Source organism: Falco naumanni, chromosome 13 (assembly GCF_017639655.2).
Source record: "Falco naumanni isolate bFalNau1 chromosome 13, bFalNau1.pat, whole genome shotgun sequence".
NCBI classification, from domain to species: domain Eukaryota; kingdom Metazoa; phylum Chordata; class Aves; order Falconiformes; family Falconidae; genus Falco; species Falco naumanni.
The window spans coordinates 1249165-1276372 of NC_054066.1; the positions used below are offsets into that span (position 1 = coordinate 1249165).

Below are 27208 nucleotides of genomic sequence, written 5' to 3' on the forward strand. Positions count from 1 at the left end.
TGCAGTTCAAGGGGAAAGAGAGTTTCGGGGCTGAAAGGGGTCATTCCCTGCTCCTCTCCATGTCCCTCCCTGGCTGGCAGCCTGGGGGTGATGCTGTTGGCAGGACCCCCCTCCTCGCTCTTGCCAGAGGAATATGGGGAACCCATGGCAGATCACTGAGGATGTGGTGGACGATGCTCTGCAGGAGTGTGGCCACTCCTCGCTCACCTATGCAGTCCAGGATCCAGCCCACTGTGCCGTCCCCTCCGCAGGCCAGGACGCGGAAATCTGGAGTGTCCCGAAAGAAGCTCAGCCTGGAGAAAGCCAGGAGAGACAGGGGGTGACGTGGGGGAAGAGGGGCTGGCAGGAGAGGGCAGAGGATTGGCCGTAGCATCTCCGTACCCCGGCGCCGGCCCACCACGGTCCAGGTTGTACACTTGGCGTGGGTTGAGCAGGTAGTGAAATTTCCGAAGGACCCTAGGAAAAGCAGGAGAGATGCTGCAGAGGGAGGTGAATCCCCATCTGGGAGAGGTGCTGGGGCAGCCCAATGGACCGGCAGCTCCCAACCCCAGAGGGATGCTCTCCCTGGGCAGGACCCCACCTACCGCTCCCCTTGCCTTCCTCCACTCTTGGGGTTCACAAGCACCAGGAGGGGGTGCGTCCCAGGCCGCGGGCTGATCTGGAGGGCAGAAAGCACGGCTGCAAACGCCTGGCCGCTGCGGGGCTTGGCATGCACCCGCGGCAGAGCTGGCCGGCAGCCCGGCATGGGAACTTACCTGCAGTCCTTGCCCATCCACCGTCATGGAGTTGAACTTGAAGCCCTGGCTGTCCTCAGGGCTGGTGCTGGCGGGGGAGTCGCTCTCTGATCTCCGGCAGTGGGACTGCCTGTCCTTTGGGGAGCAGAGGCACGGATGGGCACGCTCCCCTGAGAAGGGGAGGTGGGGTGGCTGCGGCGATGCCCTGCCGGGTCCCCCGCCGCCCGGCAGCAAGGATGGGGGCACTTACCAGGACAACGGGGCAGATGTAGGAAGGCAGCAAGATGTGATCCCGCAGCGGGCCCCCATCACACTCCGGCTTCACATGGGAGGCACATTTGTTGTGGAGCTGGAGAGGGCATGATGAAAGGACATTGGGTGGGGGACACCCCTCCATCCCCTATTCATGAGCCTCTCCTCCCTCGGGGCCGGCCATGTGGGGTGTGCCACGGAGCCCACCCCGGGCCCCCCGGGCCCGTATACTCACGGTGACTTGGCACCAGACGCAGTGCAGGCCGGTGATGCCCTGGTAGCACTTGATGCTCTTATGGCACCTGTCGCACTTGACAGGGGAATTGCCCTCGATCCAGGTGTGCTGCATCACCTGCAAGGCACAGTGTGGGGGGCACTGCGGGTGCAGCACCCACCGACCCTCCGGCATCTCCTCTCCGCTAAGGGCTGCCACTGTGATTTCGGAGAGCGGCTTACTGTGCAGGGATGCTGACTGACACAAACCGGCCCCCTGCATGGCTGCCTTCCCTCCTCGCTGCTCCATACGGCACAGCAGGGACACCCATCCCCCACCCGGAGCCATGGCAAACCTCGGGGCGGGGGGTCCCGGGGGCCCCCGAGGGCTAGGGATGGGGCCTGCCCTGCCAGGCTCTGGGTGCTGCAATTGCCCACGAGCTGCTGCCCAGGACCCAAAAGACAAATTGCAGGGGAAGAATCCATGGGGGACCAGGGCAGGAGACTGAGGGCCAGCTGCTGCCAGTGGTGCTGCCTCTGAGAGGGCTTCATGGGAGACCCACCAGCTCAGAAACGCACTGGCTGCCTACTCACGCTCGCATTTCTCTTGGATTTCGCGTAGGTGCTGATGCAGGAGGCAATATCTTTGGACACACACCTCTCATGGACGGTGTATTTGCAGACTGGTGGGAGAGAAGGTGGTGAACATCACTCCCCGGTACAGGCACTGCCCCCTCTCTGCTCCCCCTGCAGCACCCAGAGGGCTCAGCACCGATGGGGACCAATCCCCTCTCCCCTGGGGCACTGGGATGGGGCAGGAGCCACCGGCCCGGGGGTGCGACAGTCCGACAGTCCAGCACGTGTCCATGACTCACAGGAGCAGCAGAGGCCCTGCTTGCGGACCCCCAGCAGCATGGTGCGGCAGAAGTTGCAGTAGGCGGGTTTCTTGAAGTGCTTCAGCCTCCAGGCATGCTGCCCATCGTCCTTCACGTTCTGCAGGGCAGGAGAGGGGAGGGCGAGGGGGGGTCACTCCCCCACTGCTGGGGGTCCCAGCCCACTCAGCCCACCACTTTTATCAGCTCTTTGTCCCATAGAAGCCCCCACTGTGTATGTGGGAGTTTGCTCCCAGCCAGGACTGTGAGTTCTCCTGCTCCCCTTCTCCCTGGTGTTTCCCTGAATACCACTGCTGCTGTGCCCCCTACTCCCTGGGCATGTCCGGCTCCTGGCACTCCTGGCACCAAGCTCCAGCTCCCCGTGGCCTCTTGGCACAGCTGTGCTGCAGGGATGCTCTGCTGGTGGCAGACGGGAAGGTGATTCCAGATCTGGGGCCAGGCCACCACCACCATGGGGTGGCCAAAGCAGGTCTCTAACATCTGAGACCAGGCACAAATGCTTCGCAGGAGCCACTTAAAAACGCCAGAAAGCCTGCCACACCACCTCTCCATGGGAAGCAAACACCAAAATGGGCACCAGGAAGCAAAACCCCAGATTTTCCCCACAAAGTATCAGCCAATGGCCAGGGATGCATCTCCATGAAATAAAGCCAAAAAAGGATGAGAAAACAACACAGGCAAATAAGCACCTCTGCTCTTTGAAGCTCATCCCAGGAGAGGAGCTGGCATTTTAGGCGCTCATCTTATTTTTTGATTAAATATTAATCAGAGTGTGGTACGATAGCAAGGAGCAAGCCCAGCCAGCTTGGGCACAGCAGCTGGCAATGACTGTAGCTCAAAACTGAGCTTGTGAAGCTTTGGGGGGTGAAGACTGGTCAGCAGAGGCAGGGCAGGGGTGTCTGGAGGGGCTGGGAGCCCAGGGGCCAGTGTGGGGCTGTGCAGTGCCAGATGGGTGCACAGCTGGGGGCAGGGTGCCCTCCCACGGCCCCCGCATGTCCTCCATCACCACCCTCCACTGCTGCTGCCGCGGGCCCTGGGCTTTCCTCCCAGGGTGGCTGGCCGCAGCCAAAACATGGGCACTCACCGTCTCCATTCCCAGGAGAACCAGCAAGGGGATGGTGGTCATGCCGCCCCGGATCCACTCCTCCAGTGTCACAGTCCCATCGTGGTCGTAGTCGATCTCCTCCATCATTGCCTTCAAGATCTGGAGAAGGGAGGAGACACAGTGACATGGCGATGCCACCCCCGCAAACCCCAGCTGCTGGCTCCGTCCAAGAGCCCCTGTGGCCCCCCCAGCTGCCCCCAGCACTCACCGGTTTCAGCTCCGTGGAGTCCCACTCCAGGTACTCGGCCACGTGCACCATCTGGTTAATGATACGATCCAGCTCCTGAGCACAGAAAGACAACGATCCCCGGTGCTTAGGGACAGCTTCAGGCACAAGCGGCATGTCCAGCCTCCAGCCCCCAAACTGGGGATGTACCAGGTCTGTGTCCCAGTACGCCCATGGCTGCCCTGGGCCCCCGCCTGCACAGGGGGCCAGCGACACCCCACTTCTTGGGGGGTGCTGGGAGCTGCTTTCTCCTCTGAAAATCTGCCAGAAAATCTGCAGTGCATTTTCCCTTGGAAAAACTGCTCTGATAAAAGAGATTTTTCTTTGCAATGGGTTTCAAGCAAAATACCCAAAGGACAAAGAAAAAACATCCCGGGGGAGAGGGTTGTGCACGATTTTTTCCTTTTCTGAAACACTGTGACCTGATGTAGAGCTACAGTTACTGGTGGGTGGATTTTTTCTAGCTGCTGCTGGATGCTGCGTAGCTGGCGTGCGTCCCCCAGCCCCATGGTCCAGCCCCGCAGCAAATGCTGCTGCCTTCCTCCTCCCTTCCCATCTTCCTGGCTAGCTGGGATCACTTTGCCAGGGGAGCGGGCACCCTGATGGGGGCCTGTGTGTGTCCGGCCCCAGCTTTCTCTCCCAAGAGAAGGCTTACCGAGCTGTCCAGGAGGCCGTTTCCATCAGTATCATAGAGGCGAAACATAACTGGAGGGAGAAGAGAAGCCAGCTGCCAGTTAGAGCCCAGCACCGGGGCAGGTCGGGCAGCCTGCGCCCAGTACCGGGGTGGCGGGGGCTGTGGGATGGCAGCAGCGCTGTGCTGGCCCAGCCTGGGCAAGCTGTGACCCCAGCCCACACCGGGCTGCGGGGTGTCAGAGCAAAGCCATGGCCCCCCTGGCCGCCAGACCCAGGTACCGGCCGGCAGGAGCAGAGGGATGGCGCTGAGCATTTTTCCCAAGTGGTTTTAATGTTTCAGCATTAAAAAGTGAGCAGGAGCATCCAGCCCCACACCCCTCCTCGGGTGAAGCCCCCAGGCAACACCTCCAGCCACCGGTCCGTCCCCCTGCCCCAAGTCCCTGGCCCCAGGGTCCCACTTACACTCCAGCTTGTCCTCTGCCCGTCCCCTCTCCAGCAGGGACAGGTAGCAGACAATGTCCTTCAGGTGGACCACCTGGGCCAGGGGGATGGGGGGCAGTGGCGGGGTGGCTTTCAGGGAGCTGTGGCTCTTCCGCAGGCTGAAAGGTAACCTCTTCTCCACACTCCTCGTGCCTGTGAGGGATGAAGGCCATGCACAGGGCTGGCCATTTGGAACAGGAGCCGTCCCCAGCTGGGGCAGGGGGCTGGCAGCATGTGAACTCTGGGGCATGGACCCACTCAGCACGAGGTGTGTGCCGTGGCAGGAGCAGGGCTGGGCACACAAGGGGACACAGGGCTGGGTGCCGTGGCAGGAGCAGGGCTGGGCACACAAGGGGACACAGGGCTGGGTGCCGTGGCAGGAGCAGGGCTGGGCACACAAGGGGACACAGGGCTGGGTGCCGTGGCAGGAGCAGGGCTGGGCACACAAGGGGACACAGGGCTGGGTGCCGTGGCAGGAGCAGGGCTGGGCACACAAGGGGACACAGGGCTGGGTGCCGTGGCAGGAGCAGGGCTGGGCACACAAGGGGACACAGGGCTGGGTGCCGTGGCAGGAGCAGGGCTGGGCACACAAGGGGACACAGGGCTGGGTGCCGTGGCAGGAGCAGGGCTGGGCACTGCCAGTCAGTTCCCGGGGCACAGACTCCTGCGTCTCCGGCACTGTGGGTGGGATGAGTGGTGGGAGCCCGCAGGGATGTGCCCTGTTGGGGACAAACGCCCACCCAGAGGAGTGAGAAGCTCGGCAGGCGGCAGGGCAGCTTGCTGGGGTGCCGGGGCAGCCCACGCTCACAGCCGCCCACGATGGCAGCCTTCGGCAGACGGCTGCTCCTGGCAGAGGGGCCCTTCGCAGTGCCCCCCTCGCCGGTGGCTGGCAGGAGCTGGGCCAGAGGCAGCGGTGACTCGCTGCTCCAGTCCCCCCTCGCTGGGAGCTGCTGCCGGGTAATTAAGACATTGACTGCTGGGGGCTCTGCAGGATGGGATTGGCAGCTTAAGTTTGCAAAGCAAAGGTGTCAAGACACCAGGGACCTGCTGAGTTTGGAAGGTCACCGCCACCACCCCAGGGACCTGACCAGCTGCACTGCCAGGAAACTGGGCAGCTTCAGCAAAGGGGAGGGCTTGTCACAGCCCGTGGCCCTGTGGAGCCCCAGCCAAGCTCACCTGGCGACTGAGGGCTGAGCAGGGACCCAGAGATCTTTGAAGAGCCTGAGGAGTTGTGAGCAGAAGGGGTGCCGGTGGTGGACTTCTGGGAGGATGACCTGGACCAGCTGGGGGAAGCGTTGGGGATCCATGCAGGGGTGAGGGACGCTGGCTGCAGCTCAGCTGCATTGCTGTGGCAGCTCTTGGGCTCAGGAGTGTGTCGTCCCAGGGCACTTCGAAGTGTTTTCCCATTGATCCCTGCAAAGCAGACATAAGCCTGTGGGCGGTGTGACGCCACGATGCCTGTACCCGGCAAGCCCCTTCCTCCAAGAAGCCCCTCTGGGTGCAGGTCACTCGCCCTGGGTCTTCCTTGCTATCCCCAAAGCAGGGTGGCATCTCAGCCCCGGGACTCTCTGAGGGGCACCGTGGGCCGCCCCCACCGTCCTGCCTGGCCAGACGGCTCCCAGCAGCGCTCCTGCCCCTGGGTGCTGGCCGCCAGGCTGCCGGGGACCAGGCAGGGAGGACGGGGTCCCCAAGCAGCAGCCAGAGCCGCTCAGGAGCCCAGCAGGCGGCTGAGCAGCTGGGAAGGGCTCTCCCTTCTCCTCTGCAGTTTATAGTCCTTTCAGCAGATGTCTCCACACGCTGCGAATCCAGCCGGGCAGGGGCCCCGGGAGGCAGAAGCTGGGTGCCTGGCACACGTCCCCTGCTCCGGGTGCAGCTGCGCGCTTGGTGGCTGTCAGCATCGGTACCGGTGACCGGGGCACAGGCCACCTCAGTCTGGATGGAGACGCCAGCATCGAGCGACTTGGGCTCTGACCGCGCGGAGGAAAGGAGGGATCGGTCAGTGCCACGGTGCCCCGTGGGTGCCCGCTCCTGGGAGCCTATCCATCGGATAGGACAGAGCCCTGACGCCACCCGCTGCAGGTGCCACCCCACAACCTCCATCCCCATGGGGCTGGTGTGGGAGCAAGCCCAACATGCCACAGCGTGCCCATCTGGGTGGCAGGGGCAGGGCTGGCTCACCGAGGGTGCTGAGCTGCGAGACACCGGGGCTCTGGCGCTGAGTCTCGGGGGAGGCTGGGCATATCTTACGCCTGAAGGAGGTGAAGAGGTGTTGGCAAAGCTCCTCAGGTACATCCACCTCCAGGTAGGTCTTCATGAAGAGGCAAAAGCCCTCATAGTCAATGGGCTGGGGAGAGGATAGAGGAGGAGGATGGAGGTGCCACAGGGGTGCAGAACTGCAGGCAGTGGGGTGGGTCCTGTGCCCTGGACCCCCTCACCAGCTACATCAGCTGCAGAGCCCTCCCCAAACCCACCGGCTTCCCAAATCCCAGTGGTGGGACATAACCTGAAGGGAGTCAGAGGCAGCAAGGTCATAAATCCCCAGTGCCAGCTGGCTGCCAGGGACCAGCACGGCTGAGCCAGGCCAGCGGTGCTGGGAGCAGGGACGGGAGTCATGGCCAGCTGGGGTGGGAGCTGGGGGAGCTGCAGGGAAGGGCGCAGCCATGCTGGGATGGTGCTTGCTGGCAGCGGGGCAGCAGCTGGCCCACCTGCCCAGGGGTCTGCGGACCCCCGTATGGTGGGCAGCTCACTGGAGGGGCAGCAGGCTCTGACGGAGCCAGAGGCTCAGCTCGCAGAAGAAAACTGAGGAACTAAATACAGACTTTCTGCCACAGCCAAAGGAGGCTAGGGCTGCTGGAGGCGGGGGGCTGTAACGAGCTGTGCTCTCAAAGCCTCCCGCTCCCCAGGGGTGGAGCACAGAGCAGCGGGACCCTCCAGCCCACCCTCAGCCCCTGAGGGCTATCATCCTCCTGAGGTCTCCTCGCCTTCTCCTTCCCCACTGGCCTTCCCCATCGCATCGGGATGTTGCCTTCTGGGTGGCTTTAGTGGCCCCAGCTGCAGCAAGGGTCCCGCAGTGCCCTTGAACAGCGGGGTAGTTTTGCTGCCCCTCCTCACCATGTTCAGCCCACTGATTTTTCCTGTTTCGCCTCATTTCTAGTGATTATGGTCCCTGTGAAAGGCTCTGTCCTACTGGCACACTAATAGGTCTCTCTGAAAGGACCACTTGGAAAAAATAAGCCTTCCCCTGGCAAGAGCGGGAAGGCACAGGGCCCTCTCCCGTCCCCACGCTGGCAACAGCAAAACTGTCTGATTTTGGAGGAAGAGAGAGTAAATCCCTCCTGGCTTCTGCCTGGCAAGGATATGCCCCGAAATGCTCAGAGTAAGGCAGCCTGCAGCCAGCCCCGATGGCAGCGTGGCCGTGGGGTGCTGGCAGCATCGGTGGGATGGGCTGGGATGGCTGTGCGGCCAGCCTGGCCCCCCGGGCGGCCAAGGGGATGCGGCTGGGCTTCCCACACAGGGGGAGCATCTTTCCCAGTCCTGGGAGCAGGACTGTGCGGAGAGGCAGGGGGCAGACGGAGCAGACCTGCCTTCTCCCAGCCGCTCTTAGCTGGGGGAGCTGGGCTGGGGGAGCTGGTGGGGGGGGCAGCAGCGTGGGGGGAGGCTGGAGGGTACAGGGCCATACCTGTTCAGGGTTGTACCTCGAGAGGACGCCGTCCCCGTGGAACTCCTCCAGGACATCCTTGAGCTTCTTGGTGGAGTCTAGGGAGACAAAGGCATCTCGCTGAGCATGGTGCTGGCGAGCCCCCTTCGCCATTAGACCACCAGCAGGATGGTAGAGACAAGTTTATCTGCTAGATATACAATTTCTGGTTCATTCCATGCCTGAGAAGGGGCCATCCATGCCCTGCTTTCCCCCACACCCTAGAGGATAGGGCACATATGTAAAGCTGGCCACCAGGGATAGGCTCTCTTCCTCCTACCTGTATGAAAATAAATGCAGACCCAGAGGGAAGCCGAGGTGCTGGGCAAGGAAAGCCCAGCCTGCTCCCCAGTCCCAGCTGCTCCAGGGGCGATGCTGGGCACAGAGCTTGGCCGTGCCTGCCCCGGCCCCTCTGCACGGGCTTGGGGTGGCTGCCCCCACACTTAGAGCTGGTGTCTGCTGGCAATTACTTGGCAGCCCGAGCCATCCCCGGAGCCTGCCCTGGGCTGCCCATTGATATCTCCAGGAGGTGCCAGGAGGGACAAAGAATGGTATTGCTCCGTGCAAACTTTCACACAAACAGTAAATGGCCTGTGAGTTTCCCTGGCTGGGTGTCCTCTGGGCTGGAGGGACATCAGTCCTTCCAAAATTGAGAAATAAGGGGAAAATGGAAAACAAGATCAAAGGGAGGTAACGTTAAGCCCTAACCTTCAGACGCATGTCTATGGGCATGCCCATTTAAAAAGCTCTCTGACACGTCAGCCCTGTTAATTACCATGAAATCCTCTCCCCAGGTCAGGGATTGTGCTGGCTCCTGCTCCCCCCAGCCCTCCACGGGGGATGGAGCTCGGTGCGGGACCACAACTGTCTGTGGTGCCTCAGGCAGGTCTGGGGCTGGCAGAGCACAAGCAGGGGCCAGTGTGCACTAGAGGAGGGGGCTCCTGGCCCATACTGGGATCTGTGGGAGGATCCCCAGCCCAGTGCCAGGCCACCCTCCCGGGGAGGAGGGCAGCTGACCACACTGTAGCCTTGCTCGCTACACTTTGATCAACGAAATGAAGATGCTGTATGGGTTCTGTGCTTAGCATTACGGATGGCGTTTTATGGTCTGTGATTTAAGAAAGCGTTCTCTGGAAAGGCAGGACGAGACACAGACAGTGATGCTGCACACACACCTCTGCCCACAGCCCTGCCTGCCCCTGCCTGGGATGTCTGGCAGGTGGGCAGGGGGCTGGGGGCTGCTTGCACTGGGCTCTTTGGATTGGGAGACTGTGCCTTCCCATGCTGTCAGCCTTGACCCGATTTGCCTCATCCCTACGACGCACAGCAGCCCTGAGGACAGCCCCGGGGGGCTCATGGGTTCCCCTTTGCCTCCCAGTTCTATCCCGCACAGCCACAGGAGCCTGCTGACCCTGGAGCCGTGCCACCCCTGCAAAGCAGTGCCCCTGAGATTTTACACCTGTTCTCCCTTCATCCCACAGTTCCAGCTGGGCTTTCCTGTCCATCCTGCCCTGCTGTCAGCGCCTCCCCAGGCTGCACACGCTGCCATGAGCACATCTGCACACCAGCTCTCCAGCAGGCAGGACCTTAAGGACCTTGTTTCGGACCCCTGGGCTTTGCCCAGGCACCCTCCCCAGCTGCTTGCAGCCCCAGGATCCCACAGCACCACTGCCAACACGCTCTCCTCAGCAGGAGCCACAGGAGAGAGTTGCTCTGCAAAAGCACTAAGCAAAATTACTGCAGAGGGTTGGCAACCCAAGGCGGGCTGTGGAGCAGCTCCGCATGTTTAGGAAAAGCCAGTCTGCTTTCCTCGTTGGCATTTCACTTCACTAACGAACGTGGGAGCAGCCGCCTTCAGAGGGACTGAGCCGTGCTCACGTGTGCGTTCCCCAAAGCAGGAGAGCTTCTGCTCAGCTAAATCCTCCCAGGCATGCGCTGCTCTGCTGTGCCCCACCAGCCGACGCTGGGGGTCAGGGATCTTCCCAGCCTCTGCATCCAAAAATCTAAGAAGTCATCTACTCCTCCAGGAGGATGCCAAGGACCTGTAGGACACCACTCCAGCACAGACCAACAGGACTTTTAAACCCCCTGTCCCTATGCCAGGGGGATGCGCAGAGTACTCACAGTCTGTGTACTGCTGGAGCTGGGCGAACTCAGCAGGGCTGAGCGAGATCCACCCGCCATCGCTCATCTTCGTGTGGCAGGGCCCACTCGGTGGGGCCACGAGCCGCTGCACCCACCGTGCCGGGCTCGGTGCCACAGGTTCGGGCCGGCTGCTTGGTCACATTGTCCCCGCAGGGGGCATGGGGAGCTCTCGGCTGGCTGGCATCATCCTGCTGAGCCCGTGGGCAGCAAACCCCGGAGCTTCAGAGCACCCGTCAGCACCTTCCTCCCTGCAGCGGGGAGAGAAAGAGGAGGGGGTCAGCAGTGCCCTGCGCAGGGCAGGCAGAGGCTGGCTGCTGCCCGCACAGGCTGCCTGCTGCGCTCCCCCGGGGCAGAGCTGCCTGCGGCGGGGGTGCTCGGAGGGGCTGCAGCAGAGGGTACCTGAGCTGGGAAATGGGGTGCAAGGGTGCTTTCCCAGCTGGGGAGGGCCCCTGCCGTGGATGTGGGGGACCCCTGCTCCAGGTGCCCTCCAGGAATGGAGAAGGGAGCGGTGGGCTACAGCGTGGGGCTGGCAGAAAGGCGGGTGAGTGCAAGGAGGGACACGGGGCACCTCGGTACGTGGCTGTCCCTGGGGGAGCCCCTCTGCCATGGAGCCCAGTGCAGTGCCACCCACAGTGGCCACAGCTCCCAGCAGCCAGAGGAAGCATCTCAACAGAGGCAAGGCAAACGCCATGGGCAGGGGAAGGAGCTTGTCGCCTTATTTACCCCCAGCATTTTCCAGGGGAACCCAGCATGATAGCAGCAGAAAGAAGGACACAATTAATTAGAGAAGACGGTGCCTGGAGGCAGGGGATCAGCACAAGTGGAAAATCTCAGCTCTTGCCTCCATCTCCGAAGCTGGCAGTGACCTTTAGCTGGCTCTGCTGCCGAGAACCATTGTAAATGAAAATCTACGTTCAAAATTGGGTGAGAGGGAAAAGCCTGCACCACAGAGGAAGCATCAGAGGGCCCCCAACCAAGCGGCCCTCTCCAACCCATCCATTTGCAGACTTCAAAGTTTATTAGCTTTTCCATTTAACCAGATCGGTCACAGGGAAAGGGCAGCATCCTGAGGAGGTGGTTGTTCTTCAAGGAGGAGAGGAGAGCAATTTGATCTCGATTTGAGGGCTGTCCCCCTGCTAAATGTTGGCTCCTGGTTTCCACCAGCCTGACAATAAAGTGGAGCAAGGGCGAGCTGGGAAAGGCCACACGACTTAGGGTGATGCTTGGGGAGCACCCGCACCCCCCAAAAGGCTGGCTGGGCTGCCCACGGCACCTTTTCATTCACAGGCAAATGTATTTGATTAAGGTGAGGGAGTCATTTTGGGGAGCTGCCAGGTCCCACGTGCCACACCAACCCCAGCTGGCGATTCTAGGGACATTCACATATGGGGCACGCTGGGGGCAGGCACTTAACCTCAGGATTTCCCCCCACAGCAGTCCCTGGGACAGACCTTCACCCCAGCCACACAGGGCAGCCCCAGTGTCAGGAAGGAGACACGACCACCTTCACGGGGCAGCACTGCTGCTTGGTCTCCAGCAAAACTGACTTTCTTTGCTCACGTTATTCTGGCTTTAACTCCAGCCACTGCAAGTAGTCCAGGGTGAGACATGGCCCAAGGGCAAAGCCTCGTGGTGGCGGGGAGGGGAGTGCTACAGACCTGCCCTTGGAGCTACGGGGAAGACTGTGACCCCTGAGTGAGCAGCACAGGGCTGAGCACCCACCCAGAGGGCTTCCGGGGCAGGGGTGCCAGCCACGGGGAGCGACTGCACATCTGGAGAGAAGCCCCCCAAACCCCGGAGCTAAACGACACAGCTGTGCTTAGCCCTGCCCAGCCCTTTCCTCCCAAGAGCAGCGGGACCTGCAGCTCCGAACACCCTGATTCACCGCCGGGAGCTGCTCCAGCCCTGTGCCTTGCAGGCCTGGCTGGTGGGCAGGGGGATTCGCTTCATGGCAAATTCTGTTGGGTATGAAGCCATGTCCTGCCGGGATGCTGCTGCCCAAGGATGTTCTCAGACAGCTGGGCAGATGAGGCTGCCTAGAAAAGCTCCTGCCTCTCTTGCCCAGGGCTCTCCCTTCCCTCTGCTAGCAGGAGACGGTCCCGGGGGACACAGTTGCTGGGGCTCTTGTCCTTGACAAGCCCACCCCATGACCTGGGGCTTCTTGGCTGCAGCACAACATGGCCCCAAGGCTACCAGGAACACAGTGAGGGCTGAGCTGGCAGGGACTTGGGGACACCCCCCCCCCGAGATGCTTCTGCTTCTCCTGCCCAGGGCAGCAGGGGCACAGCTGCCACAGGGCTGTGGGGGATGATGCCATGTGCCCACACTGCTCTGCCCTTAGGACACTCGTGTGGGGCAACACGCGATTCTGAGGGAAATGTCACCTCCCCACACTCGCCAGGGCCCTGCCCACCCCCTGGCAGCTAGCCTCCAACCTGCAGCTGTTCTAGTTCATCCCAGCAGCTCTTTGTCCCCATGCCACCAACTGGGGACAGGCTGGACACAACAGTTTTAGGGCTAGGAAAAAAAACACCCAACCTCTTCCCACACTGTCGTCTGTTTTCTGGGGATGTTCATCTCAGTGAAAGCACAAGCAGGAATATGGTGTTTGCACCTTTCCAGGGTGAAGGGTTTGTCCAAAGGTATCTCTGAGGCTGGTCCAAAAGAACTCAGCCTGCAAGAAACCCTCCAGGACTGCATGCAGGCTTTCTGTTTTCTGGCAAACAAGCTGTTTGGTTTGACCAGAACCCATTTTTTAATCCAAAATTATACAAGGAGAGGCTGAGAGAGCAGAGCTAGCTCAGCCTGCAAAAGAAAAGGCGAAGGGGGGAACCTGCCTGGTTCCAGATGCTTGAAGGAGTTTGGGTGCACTGAGTCCTCCCGCGATGGATGGCAGGAAAAACATCCCTTGCTTCTTTTAACAGTGGGTTACAGGGTGGCATGAAGCAATGGAAGGAAAGCGAAGTGGAGCTAATTGGGCTATCCCAAGGGGCTTTCCCCCAGCAATTGCTGGAATAACAAATGCCACTTCTGGCATGTCAGCCTTGGATTTCAGGAAGGGCAGGAAAAAGCCTCCTTAGGAATCCAGCTGCTGCTCGTTTGGCCGCCCTCTGAATTGTCAGTGGCAAATTATGTTCTATTAAATCAAATTTGCCTCTCTCTAAAAATAGCTCCCCTACTAGTGTTACAAATGACACTGGATTACCCTGCCTGAAAGCATTTATTGGGACACAGCCCCTCTCCCACTCCTCGCTCCATGCCTGCCAGCCGCGTGTGTGGGTTTTGCCATTCTGCCGGCACCAGTGGCACGGTGTGACTCAAGGCAGCTGAAGTGGCCGGGGGAGGATGGAGGGAGGGAGCCAGGAAGGCTCTGAGCACCTCCCAAACCCTCCCGGGGGATTAGCTGGTGCTGGAGCCCTCAGGAAGCCCTTGCACAGAGCACCCTGCCAGCCCCAGGGCTGGGCGCAGCAGCTGGGTGAGGGGCAATGCAGGGGGCATCGCGGGGAGCATCACTGGGTGCGGGCAGAGGTGCAGCTTGGTGGGAGCCAGGGCCCAGCCATGTAGGGCCTGAAAAGCTCACGTCAACAAGGGGGATGCCAGGCTGAAGCTGGCGATGAGCCAGTCCCCGCCAGTGAGCGGGGCCCATGCAGGCAGCCTAAGCTGCGGGCAGCCAGTATGTATTGGTATCCACGAGAAAGGGCTGTGCATAGGCAACCCCGGTGTCCGGGGCTGGGGGCTCCTGGCAGCAGCGATGGGAGGGAGGGCAGAGGAGCTGTTTTTCCAGCCAGTCACCCCTGCCCACGAGCCTCCTCGCCAGCCCCTGGCCACCCAGTGCTGCCGAGGACGGAGGACTCGGCTCCTGGGCTGCTCCCTTGGTACCCAGCACAGCGCCGCGGGGCTCACGATAGGTTTGGGAGGGCTTGTTCCACTGGCACCCACCTGCCCTCTCCAGAACCAGAACTAGTGATGGAGACCTAATTCTGTCCAAGCTGAGGCAGAGCAACCGTGGGCAGCAGGACAGCAGCCTCCAGGTGCCGGCAGAAGAGCACTGGCAGAGCCTTCAGCCGCCTCCGCGCGGGCAGGCAGATGGGGCTGGAAGCGCTTGTCCTGCCCACAGGAGATTTCTGCTTCAGGTGCGTTGGCTCCTTGAGCTTCAGGAGACCACACGAGGAGGGAAAGCTCCTGCTGTGCATACGCACGCTTGCACGTGTGGAGGCTGTAGCTTTCCAACAGCGGCAGGGCACGGCACGGCCTGAAGCTGGGCTATTCCCTGCATCCCTGGCTGGGCTGGCTGAAAACCACAGGCACTCACAGCATCTTCTCCCGAGGCAGAAGCTCGGTGGGTCCCTGCAGGAATGGCATTTTTCCAGCCCATCTTTTGGAAAGATCAGCCTATTTTTGTGTTGGACTGGGGAGAGGCCCCTGAGGCGGTGCGTGGAGTGTAAATCCCTCCTGTCCCAGTGCAGCAAACAAACCCCAACCAAGTCACGCTCAAACTATTTTCTGCAGTGACAGGATAACACACTTTTCTGCATTTTGTCAGCCTGAGAGGACACTCGGGATCCGCTTTTTCCATACTCCCTGCCTGTTGCTCTCTACACATTCCCTCAGCCCTTTGCCCACCCACACAGGGACAGGCACGCTGTCCAGGTACCCTGCATCAGCTTTGCTTTGGGTGCTGAGCACCCTCACGTTCTGTCAGGGGTGCCCAGAGCACCCGGGAGGGCAGCTGCCTGCAAGCCCACAGCCACCAGCTCCGAGCACCTCTGGTGGGAGAGGGGGTGCTCCTTCCCACCTGGGGTAGCTGCCTTCAGTGCGCTGTGCCAGCTGCCTGCTCCCCTGCCTTCGGCACCGGTCCAGCAAACACAGAGGCAGTTCTTGGTGCACAACCCCAAAACTGCATGTGCACACATCTGCCCGGAGCACCTTGCTGGGCCTCCGCACCCGCTCCTGGCTGCAGGACATCCTTCCCCAGCAGCTTTTAAGCAAGTGAGCAGTGTTTCGGTAAGAGATGCTCCCCTCTCCCCAACCACTGTGTTAGAGAACCGGCAAAGCCGGGCAGAAGAGACATCTGCCGTCACTTTGACCAGGTCTTGTGTAGTGGGTGCTTGCTCCCACGCTGTCGGGCAGCGACTGAGGAAGAGGAGGGTGACTGTGGCTGGCCCTCTGGCCCCAGGGCCGGGCTGCAGATGTACAGACTCCCAACCAGGAGCTGGGCCACACGGGGACAGCGAGGACCCAGCACAGCTCCCCCCCTCCATCAGCCTGCCAGGGCCAAGGCAGCTCAGCTCACACCCTAGGGACACCAAAGACTTCCTGACTTACTACTGTTGCCTTTTTAGAGAATAATTTTGCTGGCCGAGTTCGGAACGGACTGTCTCCAAGCAGGATGCCTTTTGAGCGAGACCCATCCCCTCTCCAGTTCCCCTGCAGGTCCCAGCCAGACCAGAGCTTGTCTCATGGACAAGCCCCTTCCCACGCCAGATGGGGAGGCTGGGATCCTCCCCGGGATCCTCCCGGCTCCATCACCTCACACCAACAAACCCAGGGCTTCCTGCTGCGGCCCGGGGCAGCCCTGGCTCTGTCGCTGCAGGAACCCCGTGGCAGCGAGTCCCACGGGTGAACTGAACCTCGCGTGGGACGAAGCCGCTTTGCGGTGGCTTTGCAATACGCTCTGCTCCCCGGCCGCCCCCCAGCACACCCTGGAGAACAAGCTGCAGGCAGCCTCCCCCGGCGGGCCAGGCTGGTGAACCCCGCCTCGGCGCCCTGTCGGACCCCAGACCCGCGACCCCCCGCAGCCAACGGCCCCGGCAGTTCCCTCCCCGCGGGGGCACCGAGGAGCTTTCCCAGCCTGGCCGTGCGGCGCGGCTGCCCGGGCACCCCTGCCCACCCGAAGGGCGTGCGGCTCTACAGCAGAGACCGACACACGCTGAGACCGACACACGCTGAGACACCAGTGCCGACCGCGTAGCCTCCCGGGCTGCCTTACCGGCTCGGTGGCAGCCATCTTCTCCGCCCTGGGGGACAAGGGGATGCTGCCCCGTCCTTCCCGACCCTTAGGGCGGCTTTTCCCGAGGACCGAGCTCCCCGCCCGGGCTCCCGCAGCCCCCGGCTCCCGCCGCTGCCCCGCTCCGCACCCCCAGGCCCCGGCACGGCGGCGGCCCGGCCGCGGGGGCTCCGAAGGCACCGGCCCGGGGCGGGGGGACGCCGCCGGGGCGGGAGGTGGCGGCTGGGCGAGCGGCGGTCCCGCGCGGGTCGGGGCGTTTGCCCACGGCTGGAAAGGGCGAGCCCACGGCGGGTCCCCGGGCCCCCCCTCCCCCTCTCGCTCGCCGCAGCCCCGCGTCCCCCCGCCGCTGTCCCCTTACTTGGCGGCGGCAGCGCGGTGCCATCGGCGGCGGGACGGCGGGGCCGGGCAGGTGGCTCCCGCGGCTCCGGGGCTGCCGACGGCCGGCCTAGCTGGGCAGCCCGGCGGCTCCCGCTCTCTCGGCGGGGCGAAAGGATGCGAACGGGCCCGGCCCGCTCCGCTCCGCTCCGCCCCGGCCCGCCCGCCTCCGCCGGCACCGGCGGGCAGCCGAGGGGGGAGGGGCTGGAGGGAAGAGCCCGGCGGCCCGACCGCGCCCCCGCCCCGCCCCGCCCCGCCCCGCCCGCCCGAGCAGCGCCGCGGCGGGAGCAGCCGGGCTGCGGGGCACCGCGAGCCGCCTTCCCGCGATAAAACTCATTTATTATGAATTCCCACACACCCTCCCCCACAGCGGCAGGACTTCCCCCACCGGTCCCGCACCGTGCTCCGCAGCCCCGCCCCGCCCCGTCCCCATCCCCCGTCCCTGCTCCCATCCCCATCCCTATCCCCGCCCCCATCCCCATCCCCGTCCCCATCCCTGCCCGCTCTCCTCCCTGGGGCTTTGCACCCCCACCCCACCCCGCACCTCGGTCTCTCCTGCTCCTGAGCGGTTTCACCCATGGCAGAGGTTGCTCTTTCCTAAGGAACGGAACAAACCACCAAAAACAAACAAACAAAATAATGCCAAAACAGATAAAAAGCATTTTTATTTTCTTTCCATGACGCGTACGCCTGCCTGCTCGGGGTTGACACTATTTCAGGCATGTCTATTATTTATGTTTCACTATATTTATATTAATTAGAGACGCCATCAATGTACGTAGTTCTCTGACTTCAAAAAAAGCAGAAGGGGACTGACAGCCGAGACTGAACTTTCTGGAGAGGAACAGGCAGAGGGGAGCAGAATACACAGCTACGGCTGCACTCCGCATGCCTGTCCCATGTGCCATTCCTGCTCTGTGCCTGGGATCTCTCCAGTCTCAGCCCCATTTTCCATCCCTCCTGGCTGGGACCCCAGAGACGTGGGTCAGGGCTGCTGGCTGGGATGCTAAGGATGGTGAAGTCCCCAGAGTCATGTCAGTTTTAGGGGACATGGTGGCACTCATGTCATCTGTGCCCAGGCCAGAGGTGCATCCCTTCAAAGCACCCACAGCCCCTGGTGATGGGCTGTGGCAAAGCAGAGAGCGGTCTCTGCCTGCGGAGCTGTGAAAAGGGGGCCCTGAGCTCGCCTGCTCCCACCCACACCGACCGTCTCCCCTGGGAGTTGTAGCCTGTGCCAAAGCGTGTAACCTCTCCTCTTCCCTGAGACAAGCACCCCAGCCCTGTCCTCCTCCTGTCCGATGGCTCCGAGTCACCTCCCCTCCACCCCAGGGAGGTCATTCTGCCGGGAGGTGGCAGTTTGCCAAACACCGTGGGTGAGAGGAGGAGGAGGATGGGGAAGGCTCCTGACTGGACAGCCACTATTGCCTTCGCTCAGGGTACCAGGGCACATCGGCTCCAGGCTGGGCAGGCAGAGACCTTTTCAGAGCCGATGAAGTACCTCCTGCAAAGGCTCAGATGGCAGATACAGAGCCCTCTTCCCAGAAAAAACTTTGCACCAGATGAAACATTTCCCAGCTCAGGACTGACCCCGGCCCTTGCCATGCTGGCAGTTTTGCCAGCTGTTGGAAGTGGCCCTGCATGAGCGGTGCATGAACATTTTTTTCAGGCATGGAGTCCAGCTCGACCATCAAAAGCCGGCAGCCCAGCTGAGGTGCTGTACCCCCCCACCCTGCATTGTGTTTGCTAATGCTCTGCCCATCCAGATAAGAGTTTCATTCTTTCCTCACCTCCAAGTAGGTATTCCTTCCAGGGATTAATTAGTAAATTAAAATTGTAGAAAGACAAAATTATTATGATGAGGCACAAGCCCTGGTGATGATGTCTCCCTCTTGCAGACCCGCATGCTGTGTCCCAGCACATTCCCACCTCCCCTGAAGGGCTGTGGGAAGCAAATGCACCACCTGGATTGATTCCCTTAGTGGGAAAGACATTGGGGTCAGGGCTTGGATGGATGAGAGCTACTTACGGGTGCCTTAAACACCAATCTCTGCATCTGAAAGCCCTGACCATGTGGTCCACAGTGCTCTGCATCTGCAGGAGGAGGGTGGTCCCTTTGCTGGGGTGGCAGTGACGGTGGTTCAGGGGTGCTGGCAGCAGCTGGGAAGTCCCTGCGTGCTGCCTCTGTGCACACTGAAAGAGGAAAATCCCAGTCTGGAGCAGCGGGAAGATCCATGTGCCAATGTGGGGATGCTGCCCTGTTTTATAACCTCTCCCCAGTGGGGATTTGTGACTTGCACCTAGTCCTCACCAGTTTACCAGTACTCTCCCCGCTGTGCTGATAGCTCCCTGCCATGCATCAGTGATGACCCCACCACCCACCATGGCTGCCCGTGCCTCCTCTGCAAGGTGCTCCTGCCAAGCCCTGCGCCTCGAGGCCGGGGCTGGCCGAGCCTTGCTCTCCAGATTAATGCAAGCAATGTGCTGAAAGCTGGATTGATTAGAGCTGCAGCCCGTTTTCTAACCCCATCCAAAAAAGCCATCACATTTTGCCTGGCAAAAATTGTCCTTCTTAAACCTGAGTCACTTAGGATTCCTTGTTCAGTAATATCTTCTTTTTCGCTGGTTCCCCCTGGCAGGGCTCCAACCCCAGCAGGGGTCAGCAGGCAAAAGGGTGGGCATAGCCACAGGCAAAAACCGCAGGTCCCTGTGGCTTTGGGGGCTGAAATCCCTGCCCTGATCGCTCTGCCCGGCACCCGCGGGTCTCGAGTGCCTGGGCTTCCAAGGAGGTGGTTGCTCTGCAAAGCCATCACCCTCCAGGGTGGCCACTGATGGGCAGCCCCTGCTGCTGCCAGAGGCACGGGCAGAGGTGCAGGAGCAGGGCAAGCCTTATTTTGGGGCCACCCAAAGGCAAGAGGATGCTTTTCTCAGTGGGACAAGTGAAGGGGAGGCTAAAAGTGTCTGTATCACCTGGGCAGATTTGGGGGATTTTTACCAGCTCTCTTGCTTTAACTCTGGTTAATTTGTTCTTGAAATGTCATCCCAAGGCAACGCTGTTTGCTGCTAACTCAGTTGTAGTGCCTCCTCCCCTGCCTGGGCTCTGTTACATAGGGGAGAAGGAATCCCTAGCAATTATAACTCAATTATTTTACTGAATGTGTGATTACAAATGGGAGCTGCAGAGCCTGTTAGGGCTCTGCGTAGTGAGCACTGCAGTTAAGATACAATTAAAACAAGCCTAGGCTCCCCCAGCCCCAGCTCTTGCTCCAAAGACAAGCAGGCTGCTCAGAAAGCCATTTGCCTGTCCTTCACCCCCCGCAGCTATGTCTCAGTGACCAGAGGAAAGATGGTAAAATTCAAAAGGAAAAAAACCCCACCCAAACCCAAACCACTTCAGCGATTTCCAGGCTGGTTTGGGGGGATTTTAACAGCTTTCATTCTGCGTGGCAGTGGTGCCCTGGGGACAGGCAGAGGGAAAGACAAGCTCCCCTGCTCCTGCCTGCGGGTGGTCACGAGCGTTATATTAAGTCGCAGTGAGCCTGGAGAGCGGCAGATTAGTCTGGAAATTAGAAAACACGGTGGGGATGGGATGTCCCCCAAGAGGGACTCAGCTGCAGAGCCAGGAGATGCTGGTGTGGCCAAATTGGCCCCTTCCCAGCTGCTGGTCATAGCTATGTGGGGTGCCCCAGAGCCTCGTGCTGGGCGCTGAGCGAGCCAAGCCTGTGGCAGGGCAGGACGGCCGGCTGCTCGGCCACTTGCCCGCTTTCATTACTGTGTGTTTTCCCAAAGAACTTAGTGTCACCCCAGCGGGCTTTTCCCAGACTCTTGCTTGGGGGTGCTGCACGTTGAGGGGAAAACAACAGCATCCCTGTTGCTGGCTGCCAGCTGACTCTGTGCCTGCCTCCTGTGCCTGGAGACCAAACTGCCCGGCTCCCCGCTGGACCAAGATTTTTAGGCAGGATAACTTGTTGGAGTGTGAAATAGTTCTGATTTTGTAGGCTATGGGGTTGGTGTTATCACATGGGGGAGCCCTGGCAGGCAGCAAATGAGAGCTGCAGCGATGCAGTTAGAGGGAACGCGCGCAGCAGTGCCAGCAGCAGCTCTCCAGAGCTGCACAGCTCTGGCCCGAGCCCGGCTCCTGCACAGAGCCAGCCTGGTGTCGGGGAAAGATGGTGCAAGTGAGTCAGGGATTTGGGCAGAGCAGCATTCTCCCCGGGGCTGGAGGAAGACCCCACGCTGAGACGGTGACCGGTGGCACCAAGCCTGCAAGCCACCCACTCCCTGTGAGCCCAGGAACTCAGCATGGGCTGGGGAAAACCAGGTGGCAGGGAGCTGGACAACCAAGGGCAGTGCTATGGGCGAAGCCAGAGCACCCACGGGTGCTCTGCTAAATGTCAGCCTTGTCCTGTTTCACCTTGAGTGACCTTGAGTCACAGAAGATGATGACCACAGTGACAATGCAATGGCTTAGAAAGGGATGGCATCACGGCATCATAGCATCATGGCATCAGAAGCTGTCAGCACAGAGCACCAGGGATGGCCATGCACACAAAATGCAGGGTGCACTGTTGCACTTGCCATCCATGTCACAACCACGTTGTTCACCAAAATTACATCTTGGCAGTGTAAATGCAGAGCAAAGACACAAGGGATGCTTCAGCCCAGCCATGCGGGAGATGCTCTGCCTGTGTCTGCTAATGTTGGTGTAATATTGTTATTAAAACATGTAGAAAACTGCTGTGGACTGCCATATCTGTGCTCCCAGTGGTTATTTTAACTTGAGTAAATCGCATGGCAGAAGAAATCACACATTCAACAAAATATATGGAAAAACTGTCTTGTACAGAGGTATCAACGTATCATCTGCAGCCTCCAGGGACTGATGCTGTGGGTGACGGTTCGTTGCACATGTGGGTGCAGCTGGGTGCCTCCAGCAGCAAAATGGGGGTGAGAAGAGGAGGGCAGGTGAGGAGCATGAAGCGAATTTGGGGTGCAGGAGCCCATGCTGAGGCACAGCCCCAGCTCTGCGCCCTTGGGGCTGGCATGGGAACAGTGGGCTCCTGCCTCCCCTCAGCTCTCAGCTTAGGCTGCTGCCTTGCTTGGAGTGCATGGAGCAGAGCAGGGAAGGGAATCCAAGAGCTGTCAGATGTTGTTAGCTGTGTGACATCTCTTAATAAGGCCCATCTGGTTGGAAGGCAGTGGATCCGGCAGGATTTCTGCAGACCTGATGGTGAATGCTTTTGCCAAGGTTTTACAATCAGCATTAATAAACATGCCAGGGTGGCATTTGGCACTGTGAGCTCAAACTTCCCAGTCTGAGACTGAGAAAAACCAGAACAGCAAAAATCCTTGCTGCACAGCAGAGCTCCTGGGCAACTCATTCCATGTTCTGGGATGTGCAGATCCTGCACTGCCGGCAAACACCCACCCAGCAGTGGGTCACTTCTGGTGGGGCAGCTGGTTCCCATGGATGCCCCGTCTCGCTGGGAGTGCACACATGGATCCTGCATCCCTGACCAGGGGGCTGGCTGGGCTGCCCAGGGTTTCCACCAGCCTTTCATCCACAAGGAGCCACCAGACCTTTATCCAAATCTTCTCATCCTTCCTTGCTGCACCACAAGGGACACAGGTAGATGCATGGGGTGGCAACCACGGCGTGGAAACTCCTGTCCTCCGGGAAGAGGGATTACAGGGAGACTGTGGGAATCAAACCCGTTGTGACAAACCTGTGCCTCACCTAAAGGCGATGCGTCACGCAGGCAGCGGGCACTTTTAAAGCAAGATGGCACTGTACAGAAAGTGTTTGGGAGGGAACAGCTGGACCCGTAGGTGTGTAATAGCACAGAAAAAGCCCATGTGATTTAGGGAAATGCCGCATTCGGGGATGATGAAAGGGTAGAGCTGAACTGAGCGGCTATCGATGAATCACAGAACTTCAGCAAACATGCCAGCAGGTGTTTAAACTACTCTTGGCTCAGTGCCGGCAGACGCTTGGGTGTTGCAGGAATGGGCTCTGCGCCCCATTCCCAGGCTTCTCCCACCAGAACAGGGGAAATGGCACAGGCAGAGAGGAGATCCAAACAGCGCCATGCTCATGGGGGACCCCGCACACTGCCACCCCCGAGGCAGGAGAAGGGGCCAGCAGACGAGTGCCTTGAGCTGCAGCACCAGAGCACATGGTCCCAGCAGAGCATGCTAGCATGAGCCGAGCTTTGCCAGGACAAGCCCTGCCCTGGGGCTGTGGAGCTTCTGGGGAAGCCGGCGGAGGCTGCTGCTGCATCGGGTCGGAAGGAGGTGGCAGATCTTCATTTGCCGCTGTTTCTTCTGCTCCTGGCTCTGCTTACCAGACCTCCAGCCTCGGCGTGCTGCAGCAGTACTTACAGCATGGGAAAGGTGAAGAGCAGCAGGGCTGGACTGGTGTGAGACACCGGCACCCCCAAGGAATCCCTCTGCTCCTGCCCTCACCCAGCTGGGGGCTGGGGGGCTCACCACCCACAGTTCCTGGGCCCTGCAGAGCCCTGAATGATCCCTTGGGTGCTTTGGCCTCTCTTAAGTGAGCAAGATTAAATTAGCCCCATTAGAAACCCTGTTAGGCTGAGCAGTCTTGAGCACCGGGTTGCAGGGGACACCAAGTCTTCCTGTGGCAGGTTTCACGGGGCCACCAACGGGGACAGGGGTCCCCCCCGAATCAAACCACCTCAAGGGCGCTGATCCTGCACATCCCTGCAGATGTCCTTCACATTATTCCTGCGACTGGTCCAGACTGGGTTCCTGCTGCAGCTCCTCTTCCCTGGGCTTGTGGTGCTGGGTTATAGGGTCTCTCCCCAAAGCCTGCCCCATTGTCCCCGAGGGCTGGCTGGAGTGGTCCTTGCTGTGGGTGATAAGAAGGATCACTTTAAGTAAGCACTTCCTTAAAATCCCTTGAACTCCTGAATTAAAATAAAGATGTGGGATTTAACTTGGAAAGTTTTGAAGCAGATATTTTTGTTATACATCATCATGCATGTCACGAGTCTAAAATATTTGGAAGGACTGTATAAATAGCCATTTTAAAATCCACCTTTTCTCAGTTCGCTCCTGCTTCCCTCTATCTCCCAGCTGCCACCGAGCAGGGAGATGTGTGTGGCACGCTCAAACCTGCAGTTTTACTTTCTGTTACTTTCTGTGTTTCCATGAGAGATGCTGCCACAAGCCTTGTTTCATCCAGAATATAGGAGAGGATGGGAGAGGAGACAGGACCAGGGCATGTGAGGTTGCTGCTTCCCTGAGCATCACTTAGACACCCGCAGACTGTCAGGGCAAAATTGTTGTCACTGAAACCCCATCACGTTACTGGGAACTACACCATGCTCTGGGCAATTGTTGTGTCAACCCCTGAACTGCTGGCATGTGAAACAGGGGAATTTTTATGACATTTTCAGTGGAAAGAGGGGCAAAATAAGCCAGAAGCTGTTTCTTACCTTGACAGCTGAGAGGCCCGAGGGCACGGTTCGGCATGCCCCACATCTTCCTCTTGCTCCATTCCCAGGCATCACCCCAGGTCAGCAGCTGGTAGAGATGCCCCAAGGTCTGCACCCCTAAAACACCCACCAGGCACTGGGGGCCAGTGCAGGGGGCTGCTCTGATGCTCCCAGGATGTTGTGAATTTTTTAAAGCTACATCGAGAAGATGTTTCTATTAAAGGACTTTCTGGGTCTAAGATGTGAATCCATAACCACAGCCAGCCAGCTTGTCTTGGTTTCAGCTTAAAACCCTCCGCTGCCAGGCTACTGGGGCCAGTGCCGCAGCCACCAGGAGATGAGAAACATTTGCCATGTGCTAAGGGATTATTGTATAAAACCAAAATGCTTGGCTGCATGCCAAGGTACATGGTTTCCAAATAGAGTCTGAATCCTGGACAGAAAAGTTCCAACTAAATATAGCCATGACAGCCTTGGAGTTGACTTTTTTTTGGGGAGGCTGAGTTCACTTAAAATAGCCTGGTTGTTGTTTTTGTTGGTGTGCCCTGCCAAGGGGGCAGGTAGAGGTGTGTTTACAGAGGTACAAACCCAAGGAGGTGACAGGAGGGGGAACCTCGCCTTTCCTCCCGCCCACCCTGGGATGCTCCTGAAGGATGGAGGGGATGCAGGTGCAGAGCCACTGGCCTGCCTTCCAGTCCCTGAGGAGGAACCAGGGAGGCAGCTCTGGATTCCTCTTCCTCACACCCTGCCCAGGAAAGGGCTATCTGCCTAAAAACCATTGCAGGGAACCAAAAAAGCTGGGGAGGGGGGACAGAGCATGACAAGATGGGGGACAAGACAAGCGGGTGGCCTCGGAGAAAGGCTGGCGCCTGCAGAGGCTTGCTTGCATGTAGCTCAGCAACTTTGCCGGGTGGTTTTGGCAAAGCCAGTCTGCTGCCGGGAGCCAGGAGCGATGGGAGGCTTAGAAGAACTCGTGAGGAGATGGTGTTCTCATTTGGAAAAGGCAATTTGGATTTTCTGGGCTGCCAGCCCTGCTCACACCTTTCTGAGATTACTCAGCCATAGACCCACTAGCAAATGCAGAAACAAAATCAAAGCCCAGCACCGGGATGGAGCAAGGGGCTGGGATTTCAGCAGCGCTACATGCAGGCTGAGCCAGCCCTCAGCTTCAGGATGGAGCTGCTCTGACTGCAATAAGGGGAAAGCCCACAGAAAAAGCAACAGAGCCTAAATACCTAGGATGGGAAAGCAGGTGCTGGATGCACTCCTCATACCCAACACAGAGCTCTGGGAGGAAGCATTGGAGAAAAAATGGAGCAAACTCATCCTCAGCAACACAAGTAGCATCGCTCCTGCTTGTGAGCTGACCACATGTACTCAAGGCAGCAGTGTCCTTCTTTAAAGGGTTAGGGGACAAAACTTCCAGAAAGCCGTAAGTCATTGGCTACCTAATATCATATACATACACTGCAATATATGTAATATCATAAAATATTGTTAATGTTGAGGCAAGACAAGCACCTACATGTGTATTGGCTTGCACGGTATCCACAAGAGCTTTCCAACACCTTTGCACTGCAAGCAGTAATTTTATTCAAGGGTTCACAGCTAATAGGGATAAAAATCAAGCAGATGCTTGAGATGGGCCTTAAATGAGGGTAGCCTTAGAAAACAGGGGACACCTGAGACAGGCAAGTATCAAATAATCAGTTGTCCAAATGAAAAAATCCTGGGTTTGCAAAGTCTTACTAAAAGGCAGGAAAGTGGCTGAGGTGTGGTCCCTCTGCAGCAGAGGAACTGCTGGGAGGTAGAAGTTTGGCTCTGAAAAATTCATGTTCCTAAACAATGGCGTTGGGGAGGTCAGTGACATGGGGGAGGTACGGCTAATTATAACAAATACCACCAGAGTTATACCTTACATAGATAAAACTGCTGCTGGAACCAGCTTTCTGAGAGCCCAGTGAAAAGCTTTTGTTTAATTTATGGGGCTCAGACTATATTTAGCCGGCAGATCCTTGGGGTTTTATCTGGGATTGCTGCTCTGAGCCAGCAGCTGGAACATTTTAATTGTTTGCTCTGGGTTTAGGGTTTTTATTTCCAAAGGGAGAAAAAGGAAAGCAGGTGCTGAGGTCTGACCCCGCTGCCCTGCCACGGCCCTCCTGACACCCTTGCACCTCCTGGGGTAGGGAGGTCAAGTGGGCCTTGGGGTAGCTCTCTGCTTGCCAGGACACTTTCTGAGCTGGTGCTGGGGGGGGTCACAGGGTAAGCCCCTGTCCTCTAGCCTGGCTGGCTGGAGGGGGCTGCACCTGCTGGCACGCTGCACTCATCCCCCGCCCCTGCCAAAGAGCAGACGAGAGCACGGAGGGGGTAATCCGCCCCCAGCCAGAGGCACACCCGGTCTCCCCATCCTCTAGTTGCTATGGCGATTTAAAAATAGTCTGGGTGGTTCAGTGAGGTGAGAGCATCCCCTTCTTCCAAGAAAGTGGCAAGCACTGCTCCAGGCCTGGGAACATCCCTGCCTTCAGTGTGGGGTTTTATTTGTTAGGAAAGCCCTTTGGTATCTGCCTGGAGTGTGGCCGTGAGAGGAGCCATCTGCTCGGGACAGGCAGTGTTTATGCTGCCGTGCCAGCTCGGGCAGTGACGAGCTCTGCGGGTGCCTCATCCCCAGCCCCCCATCACCCCGCTGGCACCTCCGTCCCGGTGATGAATGCAGCCGTCTCTCTTTAGGAAAACACCGGCTCTGCTGCACTGGGATCTCCTACGGCAGCTTGGAAATCCCCCTTAGCTGGTGGCTGACAAGAACTGGCGCGGCGGGGTGGCAGCGGGGACAGCTGTGTGCTGGGAGACCGGGGTCTGCTGGGGCATCCCTGCTGTGGAGGGCACCGGGCACACTGGCAGCCCCACTCTGGAGATGTGCCCGGGTGCTGAGCATGCTGCGGCTAGAGGAGCCCAGGCAGGCACGGGGCTGGAGGGCTCGATGGGCTGGGGCTC

General features: G+C 59.5%; 1 protein-coding gene across 1 annotated transcript in view; it reads right to left on the bottom strand.

The window, feature by feature from the left end:
- Positions 1-16937, bottom strand: part of LOC121097054 (diacylglycerol kinase beta-like) — a 29058-nt gene extending 12121 nt beyond the window's left edge. The window contains exons 1-17 of the mRNA XM_040613791.1: positions 16744-16937; positions 10358-10626; positions 8216-8292; positions 6715-6880; positions 5713-5949; positions 4519-4689; positions 4079-4128; positions 3406-3480; positions 3177-3296; positions 2075-2192; positions 1794-1882; positions 1222-1338; positions 985-1083; positions 756-869; positions 585-658; positions 382-456; positions 208-293 (exon numbers count right to left, since the gene is read on the bottom strand). Coding sequence (XP_040469725.1) covers positions 208-293; positions 382-456; positions 585-658; positions 756-869; positions 985-1083; positions 1222-1338; positions 1794-1882; positions 2075-2192; positions 3177-3296; positions 3406-3480; positions 4079-4128; positions 4519-4689; positions 5713-5949; positions 6715-6880; positions 8216-8292; positions 10358-10424 — 1735 coding nt within the window. The 5' untranslated portion in view covers positions 10425-10626; positions 16744-16937. The remainder of the gene's footprint in view (positions 1-207; positions 294-381; positions 457-584; positions 659-755; positions 870-984; positions 1084-1221; positions 1339-1793; positions 1883-2074; positions 2193-3176; positions 3297-3405; positions 3481-4078; positions 4129-4518; positions 4690-5712; positions 5950-6714; positions 6881-8215; positions 8293-10357; positions 10627-16743) is intronic.
- Between the last annotated feature and the right edge of the window lie 10271 nt (positions 16938-27208).